The 25,351-nt window shown below is 41.3% G+C and overlaps 1 protein-coding gene across 1 annotated transcript in view; it reads left to right on the plus strand.

Annotated features, from left to right (window-relative positions):
• tmem108 (transmembrane protein 108) overlaps positions 1-25,351 on the plus strand; it is a 69,279-nt gene that overhangs the window by 39,796 nt on the left and 4,132 nt on the right. Inside the window, exons 2-4 of the mRNA XM_049565144.1 lie at positions 1,740-1,823; positions 19,358-20,659; positions 22,784-22,935. Coding sequence (XP_049421101.1) covers positions 1,784-1,823; positions 19,358-20,659; positions 22,784-22,935 — 1,494 coding nt within the window. The 5' untranslated portion in view covers positions 1,740-1,783. The remainder of the gene's footprint in view (positions 1-1,739; positions 1,824-19,357; positions 20,660-22,783; positions 22,936-25,351) is intronic.

Here is a 25,351-nt window from a genome sequence, read left to right on the forward strand (position 1 = left end):
TTGCCAGACAACATCCAGACCCAGTAATGACAGTGTCAGCAGCTTGGAATGGGGCCAGTTTATTTGGTTGATTCTGGGGCATCATTCATGCCGAATCTCAGCCGAGTCAGGCAACCAGACACAGCCTGACTTAATTCTTCCGGCGTGCCATGTATGAGCCAATGCTGGGCCAGGTCATTTTTGACCACAACTCAGTGATGGTCATGTCGGAAGCTGCAATCGGGCTAGTTTAATTGTCCTGATTCTTGGGCATCATTCATGTCGAGTCTCAGCTGAGTTGGGCAGCCGCATGTGGTGCAACGTAATTCTTTCAGCCTGCCAAGTTTGGGCCAATGCTTGGCCTCGTCATTTTTGACAACAACCAAGTGATGGCAGTGTTTGCAGCCAAAACTGGGACAGTTTATTTGGCCCGATACTCGGACATCATTCACGCTGAGTCTCAGCTGAGTCAGGCAACTGGACACGGCCCAACTTATTTCTTGCAGCGTGCCAAATTTGGGCCAATGCTGGGCCAGGTCATTTTGGCTACTTGGGGACAAACACAAGCCAATGCTGTGGGTGACTACTTGTCAACATATTTACTGTTATACATGAATATGGACATTTATCACATTTGATATCAGCTATGTTGCTCAGCATTTTCTTTTTCATGCTCGGGCATGTCTCGTCCTTACTCAACAATTCTTTCAAAAAATCACAAAAAAACTTCAGATTTATAGCTCCACACAGTTTACAAGCATTAAAAGTTTGCCGTAATGGCAGCAACATGAACAGGATGACTCAGATGCAGTGTGTGTGTCCTCAGTCTCCAGAGAGGGGCTCCATTTATGAGGAATAAAACCTTATGAAATGATCAGCACCCTACCACCCTGTGCTTTTGTTGTTGGTCCCTCTCATCTCACACGTCTCCCACAGAAACACAGGTTGTCTGATACCGGACCTCTCATCCTGGGGGGCGCAAATCCAATTTCACATGTCACACTCACAACAGATTATTCATGCAGGTAGGGTGAAGGGTGCTTAGGTGTGTGTGTTCGAATACACTTCTTTGGAAGCATGTGTCTGTTTATGTGGTTTGTGTGAGTGAGTGAGTGATGTGGGCACGCTTGTTGCTCAAGGGCACTTCCACAAAGGGAGGCAAACACACACATGCACTGCTCTGGGGGTAAAAGGAGATTTGTGTGTGTGTGTGTGTGTGTGTGTGTGTGTGTGTGTGTGTGTGTGTGTGTGTTGGGGGGGTCTTTCATTTAACAGAAGGCCATCAGTGAGTCATTCTCCTAAAGAGCACCCTTGGGTACTTGTGTGGCTGACACACACGCAGCGGCTGTCTCAGAACAAGACTCACTGGTCAATGTTTAATGCTCCATAATTGGTTTTACTGACCAGCACAGCCTGCAGGATGCCAATGCTGATTTGAAGCCGGGCAGCTGAGGCTGACCACCGCCGCAGCGCTACCTGGTCTTTTATTGTGAATTGTTAGTTGGGCTGTAGTTCATATGATCCGCTGTGAGGGGTGTAACTGTTTTCTGGCAGTCATTACAAGGATTAAACTGTCAAGGTTAAGCCGCACAATCTTATCTGCAATCCCTTCATACTTTTCCGTGTCTACTCTACTTAAACCTACCCAGACATAATCACAGTATATCACTCTGATACTTGACCATGACTTGAATGTGATTTTGATACGAGGGAGTTTCACCTTACCTGCCTTTCTTTCTCTCCCTCTCTCTGTATACTAGAGAACCATGAGCACTGTGGAGGAGGAACCGGATCACATGATACCATGAAGACAAGCCTGCAGGTCCTGCGCTGCCAGCTGCTGAGTGAGTACACTCAAGGGGAGAGGCGAGGGGTGTCGTGGGTGTGCAAACAGGGTGATGCTTTTTCTAACCACAAGACTTGCTGCACTCTCTTGGCGGTCTGTTGTGTGCGAATGAAAAAAATATTCCTGGAGACCCTGATGATGCCTCCAGGGAACCTGTAGATATCAGATAAGTGCTGTATCCCCTTAGTTCTTGTTCTAGTTGGAGTCTGTGCTGCTCTAAATTCAGAGGACAGGATCAAGGCTCTGTACACAGCTCTGGCAGGCTACCAGAGCAGAATGTCACATGAATATGGAACATGGAGGTCAGACTGGGACCCACCGGGCTCCCAGACGGTTAGCTAAACAGGCTGATGATATCTGGTATGCACCCCAAAGCTCCACCTCAGGGCAGCGGAGCCAAAGGCTGTCTCTGACAAATCTGCCTCAATCCCTCAGAAGTGATAAACTCAGACTGGACTGTTGTGAGCGAAGTGCTTTAAGCTATATCAAAGGTGGAGCGAGGTCACTTTGCAGCAGTTAAATCTGAAAAGAGTAGGTCGAAACTGAAGCTGCAGACTAGCTTTGTGTTAACTTTATATTAAGACCATATTTCAGAGCCTTTTTTTAAATTAGTCCAGGTAGATCTAGTCTTTGAAAGTATATCGTTCCTTTTTGTGTTCAGTTGGAGATCCAGCCGAGGCCTGAGTTTCCTCGGGCACATTACGCTTCCATCAGGGTTTCCTCTTTACAGTGTGCAAAGCTGAAAAGCCCACCTGAGATCTCTGTCTCTGTGCTATACAGAGACATTTCTCATTTCTCTCTTTGTACCAGCCATCTGCAGGAGACAGATGTGCCTTAAAGGGATGGATTGGATTTTTGGAAGTCAGGTTGTGTGAGGTACTTATCCATAGTCAGTGTATTACCTACAGTAGACTGCGGTCTGCACGCCCCGAGTTTGGAGTAAGAGACAAGAGTAAGCAGCAGCAAAACAAATTTTTGCCACCTAAAGCTGAGCATGCAAGCCCCTTTTACATCTGATTTTTAAGCTGCAGATGTTTGGGTGAATTTTTGACATTTTGGTTGGTCGTCATCAGGCTCTCACACAGTTGAAGCAGAGCCACGAGTCGATTCCCCAAGGTCAGTGCCTTTTTCCCCGACTCAACTGTGCAGTGTACACCCAACCAGTTTATTGATGCTTCTTACATGCTTAATTTTGTGTGTGTGCATGTGTGTGAGAGAAGGAGACAGAGAATTTTGCAGAAATCAACTTTTAAGCTGCTTTTGAGACATCTGTCTCCATCTTGTTATAAACCGTACCTCTGCTAATAAACAAACTTCTACCTGCCACGCAGCTTCCAAACTAATCTTTATTGACAATTGTCAATAGCCAGAAGAGTCCACAGGGGCCAACAGACTGTTTTATTATCTATTTACATGTACAGTGTGAGCACTCATCTCTTGGCTTTACAATTGGACTGCACAGTGTGAGCACATAAATTGTTAGGTTTGGCTTTACATCATGGATAATTTTCTTGTACCGTGGGAGTTGGAAATGAACATCAACATTTGTAAAACAGGCTCAAATAAAACAGTGTATGCCCAGGTTACAAAAAGCCTGCCTAAAAAGAAAATCAAGCCTTCCAGCTCCTCCCAGGAGACCTCAAGGCGTTCCCAGGCCAGATGAGATATGTAATCCCTCCAGCATGTTCTGGGTCCATCCCAGGGCTTCCTACCAGTGGCATGTGCCCATAACACTTCTAATGGAAGGCACCCAGAGAGCATCCTAATCAGATGCCAAATCACCTCAGCAGACCCCTTTTGACATGAAGGAGCAGACGCTGTCAGAGCCACCAAACTCTATTGAAAAAAACCCCAGCATTTTTACCTCACAGAGCATGGGAGTTGACCGACAGCCAGCTGTCAGCTTGGTGTGTCAGGGCCATTAGTTTCAGCTCAGTTCCCTGTCAGAAAGAGCTGTCTGACTGCAAGGTAATGCAGTGAAAATATTCTAAATAAAGTGTATACTTAAACTGATATTCAGGGGTTTTTAGGTGGCTAAAAAGTTTTTTTTTTTTTTTGCTGCCACCAACACAGCAGTACATTGCTTAGCTTCCGTGGCATTACTCCTGCCTATTACTCTAAACTAGGAGCTTGCAGACTGCCATGTTCTGTAGGTAATACCCTGACTGTAGCTAAGTATCTCATACAACCCCACTTCAAAAAATCCAAACTGTCCCTTTAACATCTGTAGTCAGCAGGCAAGAGAAGAGATGCTGCAGATAAAAGAGAACTGAGATGGACGATCCCTCATCATGACAGGTGTCAGTACAGGAAGAGTTTTCCTTTAGTCTCCCTCTGTGTTGTTTTTGTTCTCCTGTCAGTGCTCTCTATGTAGCCTTCTTGCGAGCATATTGCAATGACATAATACACCTGAAACAATGGAGAGAACTTATTTGTTTCTAACAAATTAGGTTCTGTCTGGCAGCTCAATCTTGAAAGCAAAGCTTGACAAGTAAGGGAATTGCTTGCAAATTGTGTTTTGAAGCCAGCTTCTTGAAAGACCAGTTGGTGTGAAGTGTAAATGGGTACACAAGGCTTGAGTAATCCTCCCAATCTGACTTTGTCTTGTCTCGTAGGGTTTAACTGTGTTGTTGCAACAGTTGTGGTCTTCTTAAATCTGCCAACAACAGTAAAAATGTTGAAATCCTGTGGAAAACATTGGCAGTGTCTGTGACTTTAATGGAATTGTTTAACTGCAGGCAACAATTCAGTGTTCTCTCCAGATTCCAGACAACTTCCTGTTTAACATTTCTCCTTCCTGTTAGATCCTTTGCTGCTGTCAGTCGCAGCAGCTAAATCATTATCCCAGTAAACAGCACAAGGAGTCTTTGTTGTTCTTGTTTTTGCATTCTCTGTCCGCCTGATTCTTAGATAAATGCGTCTCTGTTCAAAGCCGCTGTAACCCGACAAACAATTTGTGGAGCATTCAAACAGGAAGCCATTATCCTGTTGCGAAAGCTTTTCCCTCTTATCTCAGGGCTCACATCTGTGGTGCACTCCCCACTCCGCCTCTCCACCACTCCGCCCATCCAGTCCTCCTCCACCAGGTCATTCCAGCGGTCCACAGGATGTGCCCTATCTGTCTGTTTCCCCCCATGGGACTGACACTCTACCGAGAATGGCAGACAAACACACCCAGGAGCAAACCAAAGGAATTTGTCTGTTTGTGCTACTGTAAAGATGGCACTCTATTTATACACCCATGATATGTATACGCCTCTACATGAGGATGAACTCCAGATGGATGTGTGCTCATAAAATTAGTCATGAAAGGACTGTTAATGCAGAAAAAATGGATTTTTCACTGAAAAGAAAGATGAGTGCAAACAGGAACAGGAAGGAAAAGCGTTTGTTTCCTTTGAGGGTGAAGTGGATGACGAGACCACCTGACTCATCCAGTTTTTATAGCTGTCCACTGAGTTCTTGTTTTGTTTTCTTCTCTACAACCTTGGCTGTCAATAACAACAAATGTTGACACTAAAATGTTTTGTAGTGAAGCGTATGCAGTTACAAACTAGACACAAAGATGTGGTGAGAATGACACATCCGTTTTTTTAAATTGTTCTGCAACAAGTGAGTCACAGTGACAGGAGGAAGAGGAGGAGGATGAGCAGTAGTAAGAACAGTGCCTACGCTTAGGTGCAAGTGGGCTGAAGCCCCAGAAGTACAGCTCAGGGCCCTCCCATTCAAAATCATGACTGCTTGTCTAACCTTGTCTACAGCACTAACTCAAGCTCCCAGAGTAATTTCACTGGTATTAGTAGTAGTAATGCTAATGTAGTAAAGCATTTGTAGTAGTAGTAGCAGTATGATATTAGCACTAATGATGAAAGAAGTAGTTGTAATGATGGAGGTAGAGGTAGTGTTAACAGTTGGACTTCCCATAGTTGTTAAAGTGATATTAGTTATTAGTATTAGTATTAGTATTGGGAGCTGCCCATTGGTTCGACAGCCCATTGGTTCGACATCCCATTGTTCCGACCATATTAAACTCATTGTTCCGGAGTCCGTTCCGAAATCATCATGATGCCCTGTGGTTAAGGTCTGGTTAGGTTTAGGCACAAAAACCACTCAGTTAGGTTCAGGAAAAGATCACGGTGTGGGTAAAAATGAAAAAGAAAGTGACAAACACATAAGCCGTGAGCCTGCTCTGCCTCAAGCTGGTCGCGGCGCACCATACGCCCGCCGTGAGCCGTTCAGCACCGCGGACAGTCGGACTAATGGGATGTCGAACCAATGGGCTGTTGAACCAATGACATGGACCCAACATGGAAGTGGTAAAAGTGGTAGCAGTAGGGTTGTAAATTGAAGAGTAGGAGTACTAGAGGAAGTAATGGTAGTAAAGGTAGTAGTGTTTGCCCTTGGACTTGCAGTAGTAGAGAAAGTGATACTAGTACTTATGGTAGTAATTCCAGAAGTACGTAGTAGGCCCAGTGTTGATGTACGAATGATTGATGTAGGCTGTAGAGGAAGCCATGGAAGTAACAGTAGCCTAGTAGTGTTAGTAGTTTGACTCGTACTAGTAGTAGAAGAAATGGTGATATTTGTACAAATAGTTGCAGTACTAGAGGAAGTAATGGTAGTAGAGGTAGTAGTGTTAGCATTTTGACTTGTAATAGTTGTAGCAATCATATTTGTCGTTGTTGTTGTTGTTGTTGTTGTTGTTGTTGTTGTTGTAGTAGTAGAAGAGGTAGTCATGTAAGTAGTAGTAGTAGTAGTAGTAGTAGTGTTGGCAGTTCAACTTGTAGCAGTAGTAGTGATATTTTAACTAAGGGTTGTAATAATACTGGAGGTAGTAATGGTAGTAGAGGTAGTAGTGTTAGCACTTGGACTGTAGTAGTGAAAGTGATATTAGCACTTATGATAATATATAATTCCAGAACTACATAGTAGGCTTAATAGTGGTGTACTAATGATTGCTGTAGGAAGTAGAGATAGCTATGGAAGTAGCAGTAGCCTAGCAGTGTTAGCAGTCCGACTAGTAGAAGAAGAAGAAGAAGAAGATGAAGAAGAAGAAGTCATGGAAGTAGTAGCAGTAGTGTTAGCAGTTGGACATGTAGTAGTAGTGATGATTATTTGTAGTAATTGTTGCAGTAGCAGTAGTAGTGTTCGTATTTGGACTTGTAACAGTAGCAGTTATATTTATACTAATTGTTGTCATTGGCTAATTGTAAAGGCAGTCATGGAAGTAGCTCTAGTAGTGTTGGCAGTCGGACTTGCAGTCGTAGTTTATGTGATATTAGTACTTACATTAGCAGCACCAGTTGTTGTGGTAGCAGCAGTGTTATTAACTAGCAGTGTATTTCCAGAGGCAGTAGTAATGATACATGTACTAATAGTAGTAATAGTGTAGGTGGCAGAGGTAGTAGAGATAGTAGTGTTAGCAGCTGGACTTGCAGTAGTAGTTGCATTTGTTTTAAAGATATAGCGATAGCAGTAGTATTAGTAATTGGACTTCCAGAAGTAGTAGTGATATTGGTACTAATGGCTGTAATAATATTAGTAGCAGTAGAGGTACTAATGTTAGCAGTTGGACTTGCAGTAGTAGTGATATTTGTACTACTTGCTGTAGTAGGCTAGTTGTACAGGTAGTCATAGAAGTAGCAGTGGCAGTGTAAGCAGTTAGACTTGCAGCAGTAGTTCTGGTGATAGCAGTAATGTTAAAAATTGGACATCCATAGGTAGTAGGAGTGATATCTGTACTGGTTGTGGTAGTTGTAGTAGTCATGGAAGTGGCAGTAGTAGTACTAGCCATAGTAGTAGTAGTTCAAGTGATATTAGTATTATGGTAATAGTAGTAGTAGCAGTAGCACCAATAGTAGTGGTAGCAGTTGTGTTAACCAGCAATTGGACTTCCAGAAGCGGTAGTGGTAATATTTGTACTAAAGGCTGTAGTAGTACGGGTAGCAGTAGTACGTATAGTAGAGTTAGCCCCTGGACTTGCAGTAGCAGTTGAAGTAGTTGCATTAGTTTTTGGAATATTAGTTGTAGCAGTAGTTTTAGTAATTGGACTTCCAGAAGTAGTGATATTTGTACTAAAGTAGTAATAGGGGTATTGTAATAGTAGTAGGTGTAGTAGTGTTAGTGGTTGGACTTGCAGTAAGTTTCATCAGTATGCAGTAGTGGCAGCAGCAGCAGCAGTAGTGTTGCTATTTGTAGTGTAATAATGATACAGGTATTTATAGTCAGAGTACTATAGTTGTACCATTAGTTGTATTAATGTTCATAGTGGTAGTGCTAATGGTACAGATTGTAATTGTACTGTAGTAGTGCTGTTGGTAGTGGGTCCATTGAAGTGAGTCAAGGCCGATAGCGCTCTGTCCAGGCGTGATAATCCAATCTTAGCAGCAGTTAGTCAGACAGCTCTCCAGTCAGGCTGCTGATAAAAGGTTTTGTCTGCCTGAAGCTGATGGATCTGATCTGTTTCTGCGGCTCATCTCTGACGGCACGTCAAAGCTTAAAATTAAAGGTTTGGGCTACCTTCAACAAAACTCCCCATTTAAGGCTTATGATTACTTTGATTTGGGTCTGTCAGCCTTTATCCTCGAAAGTGAGATATGAATTCATTTTATATTAGGGAGCAGAGCCGTGGTGTGTGTGCCGGTATGATGTGATAAAGGCTCATTGGTATTCTGATGAGCACTGGAGATAAAGCCTTCTCCATTTGCCCTGGGGGATTTGAGGGGGAATCCCATGGAGGTTTGTCTGCTGCTGAGGAGTGGTTGTGATTAGCATAAACGAGGCTAAATGTGATCCATGGAGGGCCGGCTGGTGGTGAGGAGGACATCCTTAATTATTGGTTCAATGCCCTGGAGCTTCCAAACTAGCAGTAATGCATGTTTATCCTTTTAGATAATGAGGAGGACATACAGCGATTCCCTTTAGTTCTTGTACATTTACATCTGAGGCATTTAGTTTATGATTTTATCCAGAGCAGCTAACTGTGAGTGTAGGCAGAGGGTTTGTGTCTAACTCAAGGACACATTGACATGTTTGTTGATCGACATATACTGCTTCTACTATTTTTCAGACACCTTCAGTCTAGTTTTATAGGTCAGACAAATCCATCAAAAACTTTACAGGTGCTGGAAAACTGACAAAAGTTTAAAATACAGTTTAAAAAGAATTGTTTTGATCGCATGGAGGTCTTCATCAAGCTTTGTCAGATACCTACAGAAAAATGATTATGACATACATACATACATACATACATACATGCATACATTTTTAGTTACCAATATTCTCCATAAGTCAAGATACTTCTGAGCTGATGTAAGTTTTTGGAACAAGCCTTGGTTGCATTTGAGTGGGTAGTGTGAACCTTAAAAGTTTCAAATTGACCTTCCACTAAGCTCTGTCCTTTTGTGGTGGTCCGTCAAGCTGTCAGAGTAAGCATGGAGCCCACACTGTAAGAAATATTATCATATTTTTGGAAAAATTAAACAGTGATTCCAGAGAGAAGCAGACAGAGGGGTCTACAGTCTGTGTTTGAAGGATATATCCAGGATGTCAAACTGACTCAGCAGCAACAACAGGTTAAAAAGACAAAGATAGTTAGAAGCTAAAGCCGAACTATAGGCTACAGATCACAGTGTAAAAGTGAACCACCATATCACTGCTGATCACCACAGAAGACAATGAATATAAAGAGAAACTTTGCCCATATTGAACCAGCTGTGTGGCATCACAGTGTCACGGATGATCTTTAGCGACTCATCACTGTTTTTCTAGCGGGGATTATTGCCATGAAAAGCAGTGTTTTTTACCGTGACATCGTCCTTTTACCACTGGGGATTGTGCCCCAAGGCCGGGTATTTTAAGCCAAAACATGATCTTTTCCTAATCATAACCAAGTGGTTATTGTGCCCAAACCTAGCCACGTGTTACCCACAGCATTGTTGAAACATAAAGTATCAATGCATCTGCCACATAATAATGTGCAAATGTAATCTACCCTTTGTTTGCAAAAACATGTAATGCCATCATTTTCTGTGGCAATTGTTTTGCAATAAGTGTTTGATATGTAAATGTCTCAGAAAAGAAGGAACAGTTTGTAAATTAATCATTCCAATTTATTTTTCATTTTATCTTCTTCCTCTAAAGTGCAGATGATCCAGGTTGTTATTGTGCTTGGACATTACCCCCTGAAGCAAATACAATTAAACATGAAATCTTATTTATTTACTATTTAATTAATTTAACAGGGGCAGTGCACATTAATAAGCATTAATAAAACAACTGTACATATGTCAGAACTAAGTAAAAGGCTATTTTTTATCTGTGGTCCCTGCACAACAAGAATATAAGATTAAAATTAAAACAGTTCTGTAAATATTTTATAAGTATGCAGAGCAATAATAAAAAGGGTGGTAAAGCTTTAATACTGGACATCATTATATTATCAGATGTTTAATCTTACTGCAGCTTTTATCATTGTGTTTCACTTTCATTCGTTTCCACATGTGACCTTGGCCAGATTCTCACTGGACGTCTGCATTTTGTTCCCTTTACACACACATTTCTTCCTTTATTCCCCGTCATGCTGCCTGAGCAGGGAGATGACAGAGCAGTAACACTTCAGAAGTACAGCCTGACGAACCGTCACGAGCCCTATTGATGGATGATTTTGCAGCTCCTATTTTTGGCTTCCTGTCGAGCCTCCAATTCGAATAGTGCCACCACCAGCTGCCCGCTGATGATGCGACACAACCGGCCGGGCTCCAGCACTTGCTTCATAGGCAGATTGTCACTGTGCATTCAAGCCACATCGTTCTCCATCGCATGGAGCATGAGGTGACCCCTGGAAAGAAAGATAAATTTCCCTACCCTCCACGGCAGCGGGTAGCTCCCCCCCCCCCCCCTTCCTCAGGATTGATCATGCAGCGGGGCTAGTGCATAAGCACTGATAGCCTGCATACCACACACTAAGTGCTCCAGTATGATTGATTAGTGCGTCTGAACAATATGGTTCTTCTGGAATGGAGTCTCAGCACATGATTGGATCCACGGCAAAAGTTTCATACAGAATTTCATCAGCAGGAGTAAATGTTTTGTTTTTTTATTTCACCACAAGTGTAACTTTAGATTCAGTGACAGGCGCTCTGGCCCCTGTCCCCTGACATTGAATCTAATAATGAATGATTGGTGGGACAAAGCCTGCATTGGATCAGTGCGCAGGATCCTGCTTTGCAACATGATTTATTGATGTCCCCGATGGCATCAATGGAGGACTTCAGCGAATGTCACCAGCTTCCTATGCATTCAGAAGAGCCCTAATTCAGCAGGTTTCCTGCATAAATTGCCACTCCCTCCATACACCCTGAGCTTAGGTAATGGAAAACAGGCAGCATTAGTCAAATAAATGGGGACATAATCTCATAGTAATTTCACCCAGGACGTTGTTTGTCTTCAGGATATTAGCATGTGCTATTCTGAGGTGATCAGCTGGGCGATAAAGATAGTGAGAGCAACAGGTTGGTGTGAGTGATAACAGTGTACGCTGTGTGTCACCCTCCAGTCCAGGCAAGGAGAATTTGATTCAATAGGTGTGTTTCTATCCACCTGTTTTTGTGCACATTTTCAACAGCATTCCCACACCTTCTTAAATATCAAATTCAGTGACTTTTCAAGGACTTTCCAGGCCTGCTTCCCACAAATTCAAGGACCCAACACTATAGTTTGAGACATGGACCAAGGTTAAAGGTATCATTAATGTATCAAGGCAATCCATCAGCTGGCTTTGGCCCTTCTCTCTGTGTCAGCGTGGGTTTTCACTTCTCCAGCTTCCTCCCACAGTCCAAAGACATGCAGGTTAATGGTGCCCCTAAATTGGCTTGAGGTGTGAATGTGAGCATGAATGGTTGTCTGTCTCTATGTGTCAGCCCTGTGATAGTCTGGTAACCTAATGTCTATCAATTTAGGGGTCCTTGACATGAAAAAGGCTGAGAACCACTTGCACAGCCACTGCAAGCTCTCCTAGTCATCTCTGGATGGCTTTTAACATACTTATTTATACACACAGGGCCGTTACCTGTTTTTGTGTGTTTTTGAGGAAAAAAAATATCACGTCCAGTCAAAAATAGCCAATAGGCACAATGCTGAATAGGATCATGCTGAGTAGACGAGTGTTGCTGAGCAGGACAAATGTTTAAGAAGTCCTTCCTATATTCTCATACCTCTCACCTTATTTTCCTCTGCTGTGTTGAGTGTCCTTTTTTGGTCCTTGCTCTAATGTGTCTAATCCAACCTTTTTACTTTTGTTCATGTCTTATCGCTGATGAAACACCCACACATCTCCCCCGCTCACTCGCCACTACACCTCTGGCCTCCTTGTTGCACATTTTAAGACCCTGTCCAACCTTGCTATTCTTTCCTTTTTCCATCCAATTTTCTCATGTTCTTCCCCGTGCCTCAACTCAATAATGGATGTTCATAAAGCTCAATTCACTTCTCAGGCCTTTTCAATCATTTCTCTGGTTAATTCACTCGCTGTGCCTGCTTCCCCCGCTGCATGTCTTTGTGGAGGCCGGGCCGGGCCGGGCTCTCTGTCTGCGTTCACCCTGCTTACGCTCTCACTCCATCAGCCAGACGCACAGCTGTTGTGACAAATTACACCCATTTGCCTCAGCGTGCAACACAGTACATGTGAAAGAACACACAGATACTTATGTAATCCTGCACACACATACAAATTTAGCAATATAATGCTGTTTGGGTCAAAATAGATTCCTGTTAACAAATAATCACAGTGAGAAACGCATTACAATGGCATGATAGCTTGTATATGGATATTTTTAGTATTTAGGAGTGACTCTTCTCTGTCCTCTGGTTTGCTTTAAGTAGGTTTTGCTGACTCCTGCTTTTAGCATGTTCTGAAAATGAAGTAAGCTGTTGCCACTGGACATGCTATTCCATCTCCATGTCCCATGCATTGTTTTCCTATTAAAGATAATCAGCCCGGGAGCTGTGGAGGAAGGAGGGGTGGACTGGACTTAGAGACTGTAGCAACGCCATGCAAACTGTCTGTCACTCAAGCAGCCCTGCCCATGAATATGCGTAACTTCTGGCCTTGATAAAATGCAAACGGGTGATTTCTAGAAAAAAATTCACCCCTGTACAGTTGTCATGAATGTTAGAATTAGCCATTAGAGACCAAACCGTTTTTTGTACCAGGCTGTAGACATGTTTATTGCTGCTGTAAAGTTGGGCATTTTAACATGGTGGTTTATAAGGATTTACTCTTTTTTGGAGCCTGCCTCTAGTGGCCATTCAGTGAATTGCAGTTTTTAGCACCTCCACATTGGCTTCATTTTTCAGCCTCGGAAGTTACTGTGTGCATACAACCAGATACTTTTGGACACCTGATACAAACAAAAATGTGAGGCAGGAAGGAAAAAAGGCTTGTGGGTGCATGTTCAACTCAGAGAAAGAAATATAACCAAAAGAAGACTCTTAAAATAAGAGTTACTAACCTTACCTAAACAAAACCAAAAGTGAAAAACCTAACTATCCTTAGTTACTTGGTGGAAAACAAACAAATAAACAAAACAGATGAAACAGCACCCCTACACCCAGTGTTTCTAACAAAGCAAATAATGCTGCATGTTTGTATTGTTAGCTTTTAAAACTACCCCATGCCCATTCCCCCAGGTAGTTTAACAAGTACCTCAATACTAGTTTCATCAAAGAGCTAATTTAACAACTATCAGTATAGCTTGAAATGTCTGCAGTAATGAGAGGCACACTGGTGGGTGGAAAAATTCCAGCCGCCCAGACTATCAAGCTGTAACAGGTAAAAGTAGCACGCACATCCCAAAAAACTTAATGCTGGGTGCTGGACCAAAAGGTAAGTATGGAATAAAAGATAAAGTCCGCACACCAGAAACTGCTCCTTGAACAATTTATTCATGTGTTACGTTTCGGGCCCCTGCCCTTCATCAGACGTGTCATGTCTGATGAAGGGCAGGGGCTTCCAGACTACCAAGCTGGCCAGGCATTTATAGATTCTAGATCCTGAGCTGTACCCTCTGGATTGGAGAGGCTGACCAGGTGCTGCTCCAATCAGGATCCCCACCTTGTCAGCCAGGGCAAAGCCAATGCCTTAGCAGGTGCCAGATCAGTTGCAGGGGACTACACATCCTAATCAGCATACATAAAATGCAGAGAAGAGTTAACGTGAGGAGTGTGGCTGTGGCCAGTATATGTTCATTAGTTACAATCCGATATCCTGTTGTGTGGGGGGAAACCCTGACCAGCGGTACTGCAGGTCTCAAAGGGTTTTATGCAGTATCAACTGGGACTTGGCTGTTGTTAAATGTGGTCCCCGATGACTTCAATTCATGAAGAACGTTAGCCTTTTTAGGATTCTCCATTCACCGTGGAGGCATGTGAAAAAAACAAAGTTTTCTTCACAAATTCAAGGTAACATGGGGTGAGTAATTGATATACAAATGATAAGTATTCCTTTAATCCTCTCATCAACACTACGTTGTTCATTTTCTACATTGTGTGCTCTCGTATGAGTCATACAACTCTTGATATAATAACCCTCAATAATAGACATAATACTTAAGTCAAATAAAGAGTGTCACACACAAAATAAACTAATAAACGTCAGAAGTAAACACAGTGTTTCATGCAGAAAGGCCTGTGTTATCCTCACTCATATTCAACACTAATGAATATATGAGCAGTCAGATGTCTGAGTACAAGCTTACTTAAAAAGCAGATTCATCCCTTTAACATTTTAGATGTGATATTTAATAAAACATGATCTAACTAAACTGCAAAGTCCCGTACTGAATATTAATCTCCATGTTGGTTACAGATCAGGGTGAACCCAAATGTCTCATGCTGTGTTTCTGATGAGCCGGACAAATCACAAGAATGTGTTCCTGTTTTTGTGCTGTTTTAATTAGTTTGCACATTACTGATATAACTTTGTAAAGTGACTGTGGGCGATATGTTTTATTTAGTAGAGGCAGAGTGTCAGGTTGCCAGGTTGTGACAGTCAGGTTATGGTACTGATTGAAGGTTAGACTCAAGCCAGACCATAACATTGTTAACATATTTACTCTTAACTGGCCTCTGATATCTTTTTTACCTCCTTTTTTTTTAAACGAATTATTACTCTAATCTGCTTGCAGATTTGTCTCAGTATTGTTATTATTATATTACTGTCATTTGTGTGAACAGATCCACAGTCTGTGTGTTAATAAAAATTTACCACCTTCCCCGAGCATCCAACACCTTCCACAAATAGAAGAGAGATTTGTAAACTCACAAAACCATTTTGCAAGCTGCAAATAAACAAATTCCAAAGTGTAAAAAAAATATCTGTGAATACATTTAAATAATTTACAAATAAATGAAAAAAGTTTTTAATTATCTTCTTAACATTTACAACTGTTGAAAACATATTTGTGAATCTTAATTCTGCACTTGCTGATTCGCATTTTACACACACTGAGTCTTTTTTTTTTTATTTTGGAATTTGCTTGTGTGTCTCTGCAAATCTGTTTTATATTTGCGAAATATTTTTGTGGGATTACAAATCTTTTTTTGTGGACACACGTACACATGGGTTGTTGATCTCACACAAATAATACTGAGACAAATCTATCTCCATGTGTAAGTAGCTACCTTTCCTTTATTAAAAGTTAGTATTTGATAGATTATACCTAAGATTTTGTAACGATGCTTTTATCTATTATTCTTTTGTCTTGTTTTCTCTCTTTGGTATCGTGTTTTTGTTTATGTACTGTTTTCACTATAGAGTAATTTGTGAAAAGTATGACCCTGCGTGACCCTCCATCCACCATGAGTAGCCATAGTTTTATGAATATTCGCAACACATGTAGGTATTGGAGCCTATGCAACAAGCAAACAGCTAGATTTCAAAACTTACCCCTTGAGTTAAAAGCTGAAAACAAGATCCTTGAGTTGGAAAAAGCTTTGTTTTTCATCACTGTTATGCATGCATATGCTCAGAATGTAATGGTTTTTTTTAGGATGTGGTTAGTGCAAATGGTTTATTTTTGGCCAAATTTAAATGAGACTTACAGAATAGAGTGATCAAAGAAAAACATTGAAAAATCCAAAGATAATATCTGTTTTTAGAGTTTCTTGCTATGATAATTATGTGATTTTGGTGATTTTTTTTTTTGAAGAAAAGATGCCTCTCAAACCTGCCAGTGGGATTTGGAGTTCAGAGGATATTTATAATAAATACAAACAAACATTTTAAGTTGTATGTCCCTCCTCTGAGCCAAAATAAAAACACAAGTTCCTCCCCAGTGCTGAAAAATTATTTGACAGCCACCCTGTTTTGCACCTCCCCTCCCCCCTCATAAATAATGAACAGTCCCTAATGTCTTGTGCACATCTCAAAAGAGATGAATTTGTCCTAATGTGACCACCATTGACATAACAGACAATCCACAATAGTCCAGATACTTAAGCTTTGATAGTTTGGGTTTGTCTGTGTTCCATTTCCCTGCCTAAAGGATCATCTTAGGAGAGACAAGCAGTCATAAATCAAGGATGGCCATGTGTGTTATCTCCTCAGATATGAGTCTGGAGTGGGCTCCGTGGATTAGAGACGTGACAGGCTTGGTTAATGGAAGACAGGGCCTGGACCCTCTATCCTGGTAGTCTGTGTGATTGAGTATGGAGGAATATGATTAATGATTCAGAGGCTCAGTTTAAATAGTCAGTGCTTTGGGGTTCTGCTGTGGTGTGTTTTAAATCCCCTGGTGAACAAAGAGGAAAGAGGGTGGAAAAGCTTTCTCTGTCAAATAAATTTGAGATGTCTGATATTGACTTACCCGGGCTTGTTGGTTTTTTAAAATTCACCATTTTCTGAAATATTCTGTCCCACTCTGTCCCTTTTCTTTCAACATGTTCAACAGATTTCTTCTCTCACCTATTCTCGAATCTCCTTCTCCTCTTCCCCTCTTGGTAATTGAAACTTGGTTTCCATAGTTACTGAGCACCATAGTTAAACGATGGCCACGACATGTAGGTCACAGTGGTGGCTTTACATTCTGTGTTTTTTTCTATCAGTCTTGCTTTTGAAAGTTTTATGAAACAATACAGTTCCCATGAAACGAGCCGAACAACAATGAATAGGTCCTTCTAAAAAATCTGAGCATCCAAAGCCCGATATCTCTTTCTCGTCTGTGTCACAGACCTTCCATTGAAAGACACCTAAGCAATGTACTGCTGTGGGTGGATTGATTTTTTTACTTTGTGTCAGGCACACTTACATGTGCCCAACCCTCATGGGCTTCCAAGATGCTGTTACAATGACGTTGCAGTAAAAATCCAAAGTGGATGGGGGCAGCAACAACTTGTATTTTAGCCACTCAAAAAAAAGTCACTGTTTTATTTTGCCACCAGACATTTATTTTCGATGAGCAACTGAAGCTGTAAAATCGCTCTCTTCAAAGCCAGACTCCACTGAGAAAAACAGTAATTTACCGTGGCTTAACACAAGAGGTGCTGGTCTATCACTGCCAGTTTGTTTGTGTTATTGTGTGACTTTGGTGATTAAAGGGATTAGTTCGGATTCACCAGTCTCACACAATAACACAAACAAACTAAATGGTCGAGGCAGCGACAGACCAGCAGCTCCTGTGTTCAGCAGGCTAGAATTACCGTTTTTGTCAATTGAGTTTGGTGGCTTTGACAAGACCATGCATGAGCCATTAACGGTTTCCCTGTCAGAAAGGGCTGTCTGTGGCAAGGTAAAGCAGTGAGAATATTCTTAATATAGCATACATTTTTACTGTTTTACTGTTTTGTTTTGTTTTTAAAGTAGTTTATGTTTATGTTTTCCTGCTGCCCTCATCCACAGCAGTCCATTGCTTAGCTTCCGTGGTGGTACTGCTGTCTGCTTCTCCAAACTGGGGGCATGTCCACTATCTGCTGTAGGTAATACACTGACTGTGGATAAGAACCTCACACAACCCCACCTAAAAAAAATTGAACTATGAATCTAATACTGTCTTTTTACTTTATACTTGCACAAACCTACTTCTGCACTGGACTACATACTGCTAACCTTTAGGCTATACTTACTTAAGGATTTGTTCAAAAACAATCTTAAGTTTTGTTGAAATTATCTTGAAAAGGTCTTAAAAAGCTTTAAATGTAAGTGTCTGGTACCCTGTTTTAGTCACTCTCATGTACACTGTCCTGCAGCCATAGACACTCAGTAGCAAACCAAATATGTTTTGACTCCATATCTGAAAATAGTCCCCAGCAAATGCACTATTTATTGCTGTTAGGGTAAAGTTTGCTGAAAAATATCTGTTTTAGGACATTTCTGAGCCTTTAAATTTTCATCTTCAGCAGGAATGAATGCACGAGTGCCACAGACAGGTTTGGAAGTTGAAAATTATTGAGACAACATAAGGGATTGTTGGATTCTTTTCATGGAGTTTGTTGAAAATCATTCTCACACCATCTGCAACAACATGCTACATAACCCTAATTCAGACAAGGATTTATTTAATATTAGCTCCGTCTTACTGCATGTTCTGTTCTCAGCTGAACACATAGAAACGGCCCTGTGGGAGCTCCACTAATGTCTCACATTAGCTGTGTTTAACAGTGTCAATAAGGGATGGAAGGGAGGGAGCAAAGGGGAAATTAATAAGCCTTTGCACGTCTCTCCCTCTATGACTTTATGTCTGGATAACATAATAGGACCAATATTCCCCACAGGCACCTGCTAATGGCTTGTCACTACACAGCCTCCTTATGGGATTGAGCCTGAGAAAGTGAATCTGTCAGCTTCTCTGAGATGGTTTTAGCATGTTAAGTGAGCTATTTTGACACTATGACTGTCATGAATCTGTCCACTGTAAAAATATCTGTACAAGTCATTTTGTCTGCTGTTGAGCATGAAGCAAGTGACAATTTCACTGGCTGCAAATGCATTTTTACTTGATTATTTATTTCAGAAAATCTACTTATTCAGACAGTCCATCAAGACATCTTATTCTAAAATACTGGAAATGATTAAAACAAGTCAAACTGCATTGGAAATGTATGAACTGTGCCACTAAGGTACTTTTTTCAGTGTTACGTAGAGATTGGAATCAAATAATTGCTTGTTATTTTAAAACCTCGGTAAAGAGTGAGCCCTTTAAGAATTTCTGCAGAGTAACAAAGCCATTGGTGCATGCACGGGTACAGACAGTGCAACTCGTCTAGTGAATAATGCAGTTAATAAAGCGCTCACCTAGTTAAACTAAACACAGTGGTTCAGTAGATTAAAGGCTGAGGTGCATAATGAATGCGAGACAAGGCTACACATCTCTTTGAACAGTCAGTTTCTAGCTTTGCTTTGTAGGATCCTCGAGAGCAATGATTTAAAGTTGCTGAAAATACACACATACAGAAAAATAATCCAATAAAGCATGAAGCTAAAATGACATCCTGCATCATTATGTGCTAATCATGGACTGTCCATCTCTTTCTCTACAGGTGTTCTAGCATTCCTAGCACTGCCAGTAGGACTGGTGTCATCAGCACAGGAGCCGTATCTCAGCCAGACATCCCAGGACTCTGTCTCCATGGCAGCCGCCCACAGCAGCCCCCTCTCTGCGCCCAAACCTCCCCCACACGACTGGCATCAGGAAGGCTCCAGCAGCGGAGAATGGTCATCCAAAGGAGGCACCCAGCCCTCAAGCATCATCCTCCCGACTGTTGCCCTCCACCCTTTGGCCTTGCTTCACACAACCCAATCTTCCAGCCTGGCTCATGACGGCTCTCCAGTCCATGGCGTGACCCCAAACACTGTGAGCATTCATGTGAATCAGCCCCCGGAGCTGAGCTCTGATAACGTAAACCAAGGCCACATGCACAAATTGGTCAGGGTACCTCAAGTCCATAACCCAGTTACTGTCAGCACTAACCAGGCCAGCAGCAGCAGCAGCAGCAGCCCTACATCTCCCAGCACAGCGGTCCCAAATATAGATGTGGAATCTACTGCCAGAGGAGCTCCAAACCCCCCAGCTCCTCTGTCCAGCTCTGGATCAAACAGAGGAGACACGCTTGCTGCACACCATGTAGAGCCTCAGAAGCTGAGTGTGGAGGAACGTGTCGACTCTGGCTTGAAGCATGTTCCAGATCATGAGCGCCCCTCTTTTTCCTCTTCACTGATGAATGCTGATCCTGCAGCAGGCCTGAAACTCAGGGAGCATGCTCGGGGCGCCCAAGAGCTGGCTGCACACCATGCCATCACCCTGAGGGAGGTGCACGGAGTGAGTGAGCCCCCCACTCGTGAACTGGTGCTAGAGCCGAAGGAAGGGTCTGTCACTCCAGTCCAGAGCCCGCCTGAGAATCTAACTTCCACCACATCCACTCCAGCGCTGTCCACTGTGCTCGGCCTCAACACACAGAATCCTACAGTTATCCCAGACAACTACACTGCATCCAACAAGACCACCACTGAGGAAACTCTTGGTCGGGTGGTGCAAGGTAATGGCACAGACAATGCCCCTGTGGCACAAACGTTGGGGAATGTGACTGCACTTGGAGGGCTGGTATCTAATGGCAGCTCAGTCGAGGACACACCAGGTCAGGGGAACATCTCAGAGCCCGCCTCCACAGCCAGCGGGAACTTCCTGATCCGGCAGGTGCCTGCCACTACCCAGGACCCCTGGACGCCTGGCAACAGCTCAGGCCCCACCGTTGACTCCCCGTCGTCCCGCATGACCATCTGCTTGAGCAAGATGGACATTGTGTGGATCGTGCTGGCCATCAGTGTGCCTGTGTCGTCATGCTGTGAGTAATGTTAGAGCAGCTTGAAATTAACGAATGTAATGAGTTTGGCTGACCTTGAGTTGCAAGCCGGAGTCTAACTCGCGACTGCTGCAGCAAGGCATTGCCTCTATACATGGGGCGCCAGTACTATCCGCTAAGCTACCAACACCCCCTCGTGTTTCTCTCTGACAGAAAGCAAAGTATTTCCCAAAATGTCAAATGCTTTCTTTAAAACCCATCTAGATCTGCAGTAGCAATGGTCCACCAATGCCTTCACTGGTATTTTTGCCCATTGTGATGTCATGTCTTGGAGTATCTTCAAATGGTTCAAATCCCTAAAATCTGCACAACCCAAACTAAAAGGTTTTCTAAGTCAATAAACCACAATAATTGATACAATTATTGAAATTGTGTTATGAATTTAAAAAATAGAAAAAAATAGATGTTTTTTTTTTAAATCAAATTTTACAAAATAACTAACATAATAACATAACTTATTTGAACCGTACATATTGTTGAGTTTTTGAGATATGCTTATTTAAATCAGCAAAGCGTAAAGGCACTAGTTTCACCAGACTCATCATTTATTCCTTCACTTTTTCACAGAGTTTTGCATCACATATAAGTTAAGGTAACGTAATGACATCATTAAGAGAGTACAATGTGATGACCCAGAGTACAGAAGCCTTAGCTTTCTGCAGCAAAAGAATGAATGTTCGAGCTAATACGGTTTTCATTTTAGATCGATATACACAGTATTGTGCAAGCAATGATCTTTCATTCATGAATAGTCACCTGAAACTAAGAATTATTGTGTTTTTGTTACCTAAGGATGAGCCATTTGTCTCTACATATGGCGAAGGCCTTTTCCATGGAGTCTGCCATGTTTTACAGTAGCCCAGAGTGGTCAAACCAAACATTGGCTCTAGATAGGGCCAGTTTTCCTACACGATTGGCACACGGGAGAAGTTTCAAGTTGGTAACAATCTGCAGCCTCACTGCTAGATGCCACTAAATCCCACACACTAGACCTTTAAAGGAGTAGTGTGTAGCATTTAGTGACATCTAGTGGTGATGATTGCAGATTGCAACCAGCTGAAACTTCACCCATGTGCTAAGCATGAACTCCCAGTTAGGATTTGTTTATTGTTTATTAGGTTTTTACCAGGAGCTGAATTATCCGCAGAGGTCCGTTCCTCTCCAAAACAAATGGACCAGGTGATTTCACAAAAGAAGTCAGCGTTTCTCTGACTCTGTTCGGATCATCCCAGGGCTGTTAATTATGGTGAAGGACGCAAAAATGCGAATAGCCCTATCTAACTCTAGCGTTCAGTTTGACAGCTCTGGGATACTGTAGAAACATGGCAGTGCAACACGACTGTGTGGATGAGGACCCGCTCCCTATGTAGATACAAACAGCTCATTCTAAGGTAACAAAAACATGATTTCCTATTTTCATTTGACTATACACTAAAGAAAACATACTTACTATATTATATTCCATTTCTGCCAATATATCCCCCGAAATCCTATGCATTAGAACATTTAGGAAACTTTCACCCAAGGTCACAGTAGAGGTATTTTGTAATAAATCACTGTAATTTATTTATTTCACATTTACTTTTCTTCAATGTTCCTGGTTTACACTGGCTTCAGAAAGTGATCTCCCTCATTTCTCCAAATACCTTTTAACAGCCTCCAGACAACCTTCAGGGCTTCATCTTGTTGTATTAAGTTGGAGAGAGTGCAATAGCAACAGCAAGGACAAGAGAGTATTTTTCATTGAGTAGTAGAGTTGCACCTTAAGCAAAACACATTTTTTGCATTCTGTTGGAGACAGAGAAATAAGGATTTCTTCCCCTTTCATAATAAATTATTTTGTTGTGTGATTTGCTGTGCTGAGAGACTGCTGACAGTTTTATTATTTTAGATAGCTCTAAATGACTACAAGGCACACCATGAGTCGCCATCTCAAACAATGTTTCAAGATGGTATTTTTCTTGTAGCAGTGGCATGTTGTCGTGGAACATGACAGCCTCTACCTGAGCAGCTTGTGTGGGTGCTTTCAGAGGCTATTTGAAGCAGCAGCTCTTCCAGTCTCTGTACTAACCCCTCATTTTCCTTCCCTGTCTCTGCCCGCTCTAGCTGTGCTTTTGACTGTGTGCTGTATGAGGAGGAAGAAGAAGTCGTCAAGTCAAGAGAACAACCTCAGCTACTGGAACAACGCCATCACCATGGACTACTTCAGCAGGCATGCTGTGGAGCTGCCCAGAGAGATACACACTCTGGAGAGTGAGGTATGAACCACTGGCACACTGACTCTATTAGTGCACAGCACTGCACACAGAAGTGGACGGACATTTACTTGATGTTTCACTATCAGTCAGCAGAATGGTTTTAATGAGTATGGAAACAACGAGAGGATCCATGTTCAATCTCCCCTGTCAGCAAGCCCCGAGGCCTGCTGAAGCATGACACTGTATTACTACGATTTACAGAGATGCTTTTTGGAACAAGCAAAAAGAGAATTCCCCTGCAGGGAATCTATTAAAATCACTTGTTAGGAGTTCGTTTTTCACATCTAGTAAAGGGATATGAAAGTATTGTCCTATCAGTACACCGGTGTACTCTTATTACGAATGTGTAATGTTGCTGAATTAAAACAGTAAGGGAAAACAATTCAATTTAATTTACAAGCACACTTTTTAAACCTTATACCAACTGTATTGAAGCCCCTTTCAGCCTCTGTGTGACAAAAGAAAATCATTGCAATGAGAAACTTTCTCGAAATAATGACCTAGTGTCTCAAAATAATGAGAAACTTTAGCAAATAGTGACTTTGTATCTCAAAATAATGAGAAACTTTAGCAAAATAATGACTTAACATCTCAAAATAATGAGAAACGTTTGCAAAATGACTTTGTATCTCAAAATAATGAGAAACGTTAGCAAAATTATGACTTTGTATCCAAAATAAACGTTAGCAAAATTATGACTTTGTATCTTAAAATAATGATAAACGTTAGCAAAATAATGACTTTGTATCCAAAATAATGAGAAACGTTAGCAAAATTATGACTTTGTATCCAAAATAATGAGAAACTTTAGCAAAATAATGACTTTGTATCCAAAATAATGAGAAACGTTAGCAAAATTATGACTTTGTATCCAAAATAATGAGAAACTTTAGCAAAATAATGACTTAATATTTCAAAATAATGAGAAATGTTAGCAAAATAATAACTTTGTATCCAAAATAATGAGGAAGAATACTAAGTCATTATTTTGAGAAAGTTTCTCATTATTTTGAGATAAATATGTTATTATTTTGATTATTACATTTCTCATTATAATGACTTGCAGGATTTTTATTTTTTTCATTACACTGGTAAAAATGGGCTTCCATACAACTTGTGACAAGTTGATAAAAGAGCTTTAAGTGTTTAACGGGTAGCTACCAATTAGGACACATGGGTCATGTCCTCTGTAATATTTCAGGGAATTTGAAGGGTTTTATGATATCAAGAGGTGGAGACATTATGTGATTACACACATTGTACACAGTTGGATTGGATTTTTTGACTACATATTTTAAAATTTTCAGTGTTTGGGGCAAAAATCTTTCAGGATTTAGTATTTTCCACCAGAAAAGAAGAAAATATAATTGAGCAGTTACATTAATAACTACAAAGTGATCTTTTTTATTTATTTATTTATTTATTAATTTATTAATTTATTTATTTATTTGACATTCAAACTGTACAGAGTTTGGTTAGTGGCAGGTCAAAAAGAAATTACTTTTGCAAGTAATGTTCTGCAGTAGAAACTTGGACCTTATGATGATGATTAGAATAATAGATCATTAGTCAGTTTGTCAAGAATATTCTGCTGAGGGTGTTTTAGGCACAGCTTTTAAATACAGAGGCTATAAAATAACATCACATTCCAGTTAACACTGCTTATGTTTTTCTGTGTTTGGTATGCTCTATATTGTTAGGATTTCTGAGTTCATATTTAATTATTCAACCTATAGTTATATGGAGAAATAGAGTCCAGGGATTAGATGATGCTCCCATGAACATGTATAAATTTCCACCAATTCTAAAGAAGAGCTTGATGCTTGAGCTGTCGCTTGGTGGTCATTTTTTATGGGAGCTTTGTTTAGTGTGCAGACTTTGACATGTTCTTATGTCCAGCACCAATATTAATATTCTGGATGTTGAGCTTTTGTAAAGTTTTCCAGCTTATAGTTAGACTTCCTGAAGAAGGTCTTTGGTCTCATGTTAGTTTGAAAACTTATATAAATCTGTTGACTTGCTGCTAATTGGCTGTTTTTGTAGCTGAGAATGTGAATATACAACTTCAGATCATTTCCATGAATCATTTGAATTTTTTTTTTCATTCAGCCCCTGTTTATTTCTGCCAATTTTCTAATTATATTTGGTCTCTTTCATACTGAGAAAAATAACCAGATAAGTTTTGGATCAGGTGCATCGGCTCAGTTTTTAGTGCATTACAGCTCCATCTGGTGGAAGTGGTGCTGTATAACAGTGGTGTCATTGTTCAGTTAGGACTAAATGTGCCCTCTGCCTCATCTTCCTCCACATTTCATTTGAGGGGCTAGTGTTTTGTTATGTTTGCATGTTTTTTCATCAGTTTCTCTCCAGTGACTTTTTCACTGTGTGTCTCCTTTCTTTTATTCCTCATCCATTG

Source organism: Epinephelus fuscoguttatus, linkage group LG21 (assembly GCF_011397635.1).
Source record: "Epinephelus fuscoguttatus linkage group LG21, E.fuscoguttatus.final_Chr_v1".
Classification (NCBI taxonomy): Eukaryota; Metazoa; Chordata; class Actinopteri; order Perciformes; family Serranidae; genus Epinephelus; species Epinephelus fuscoguttatus.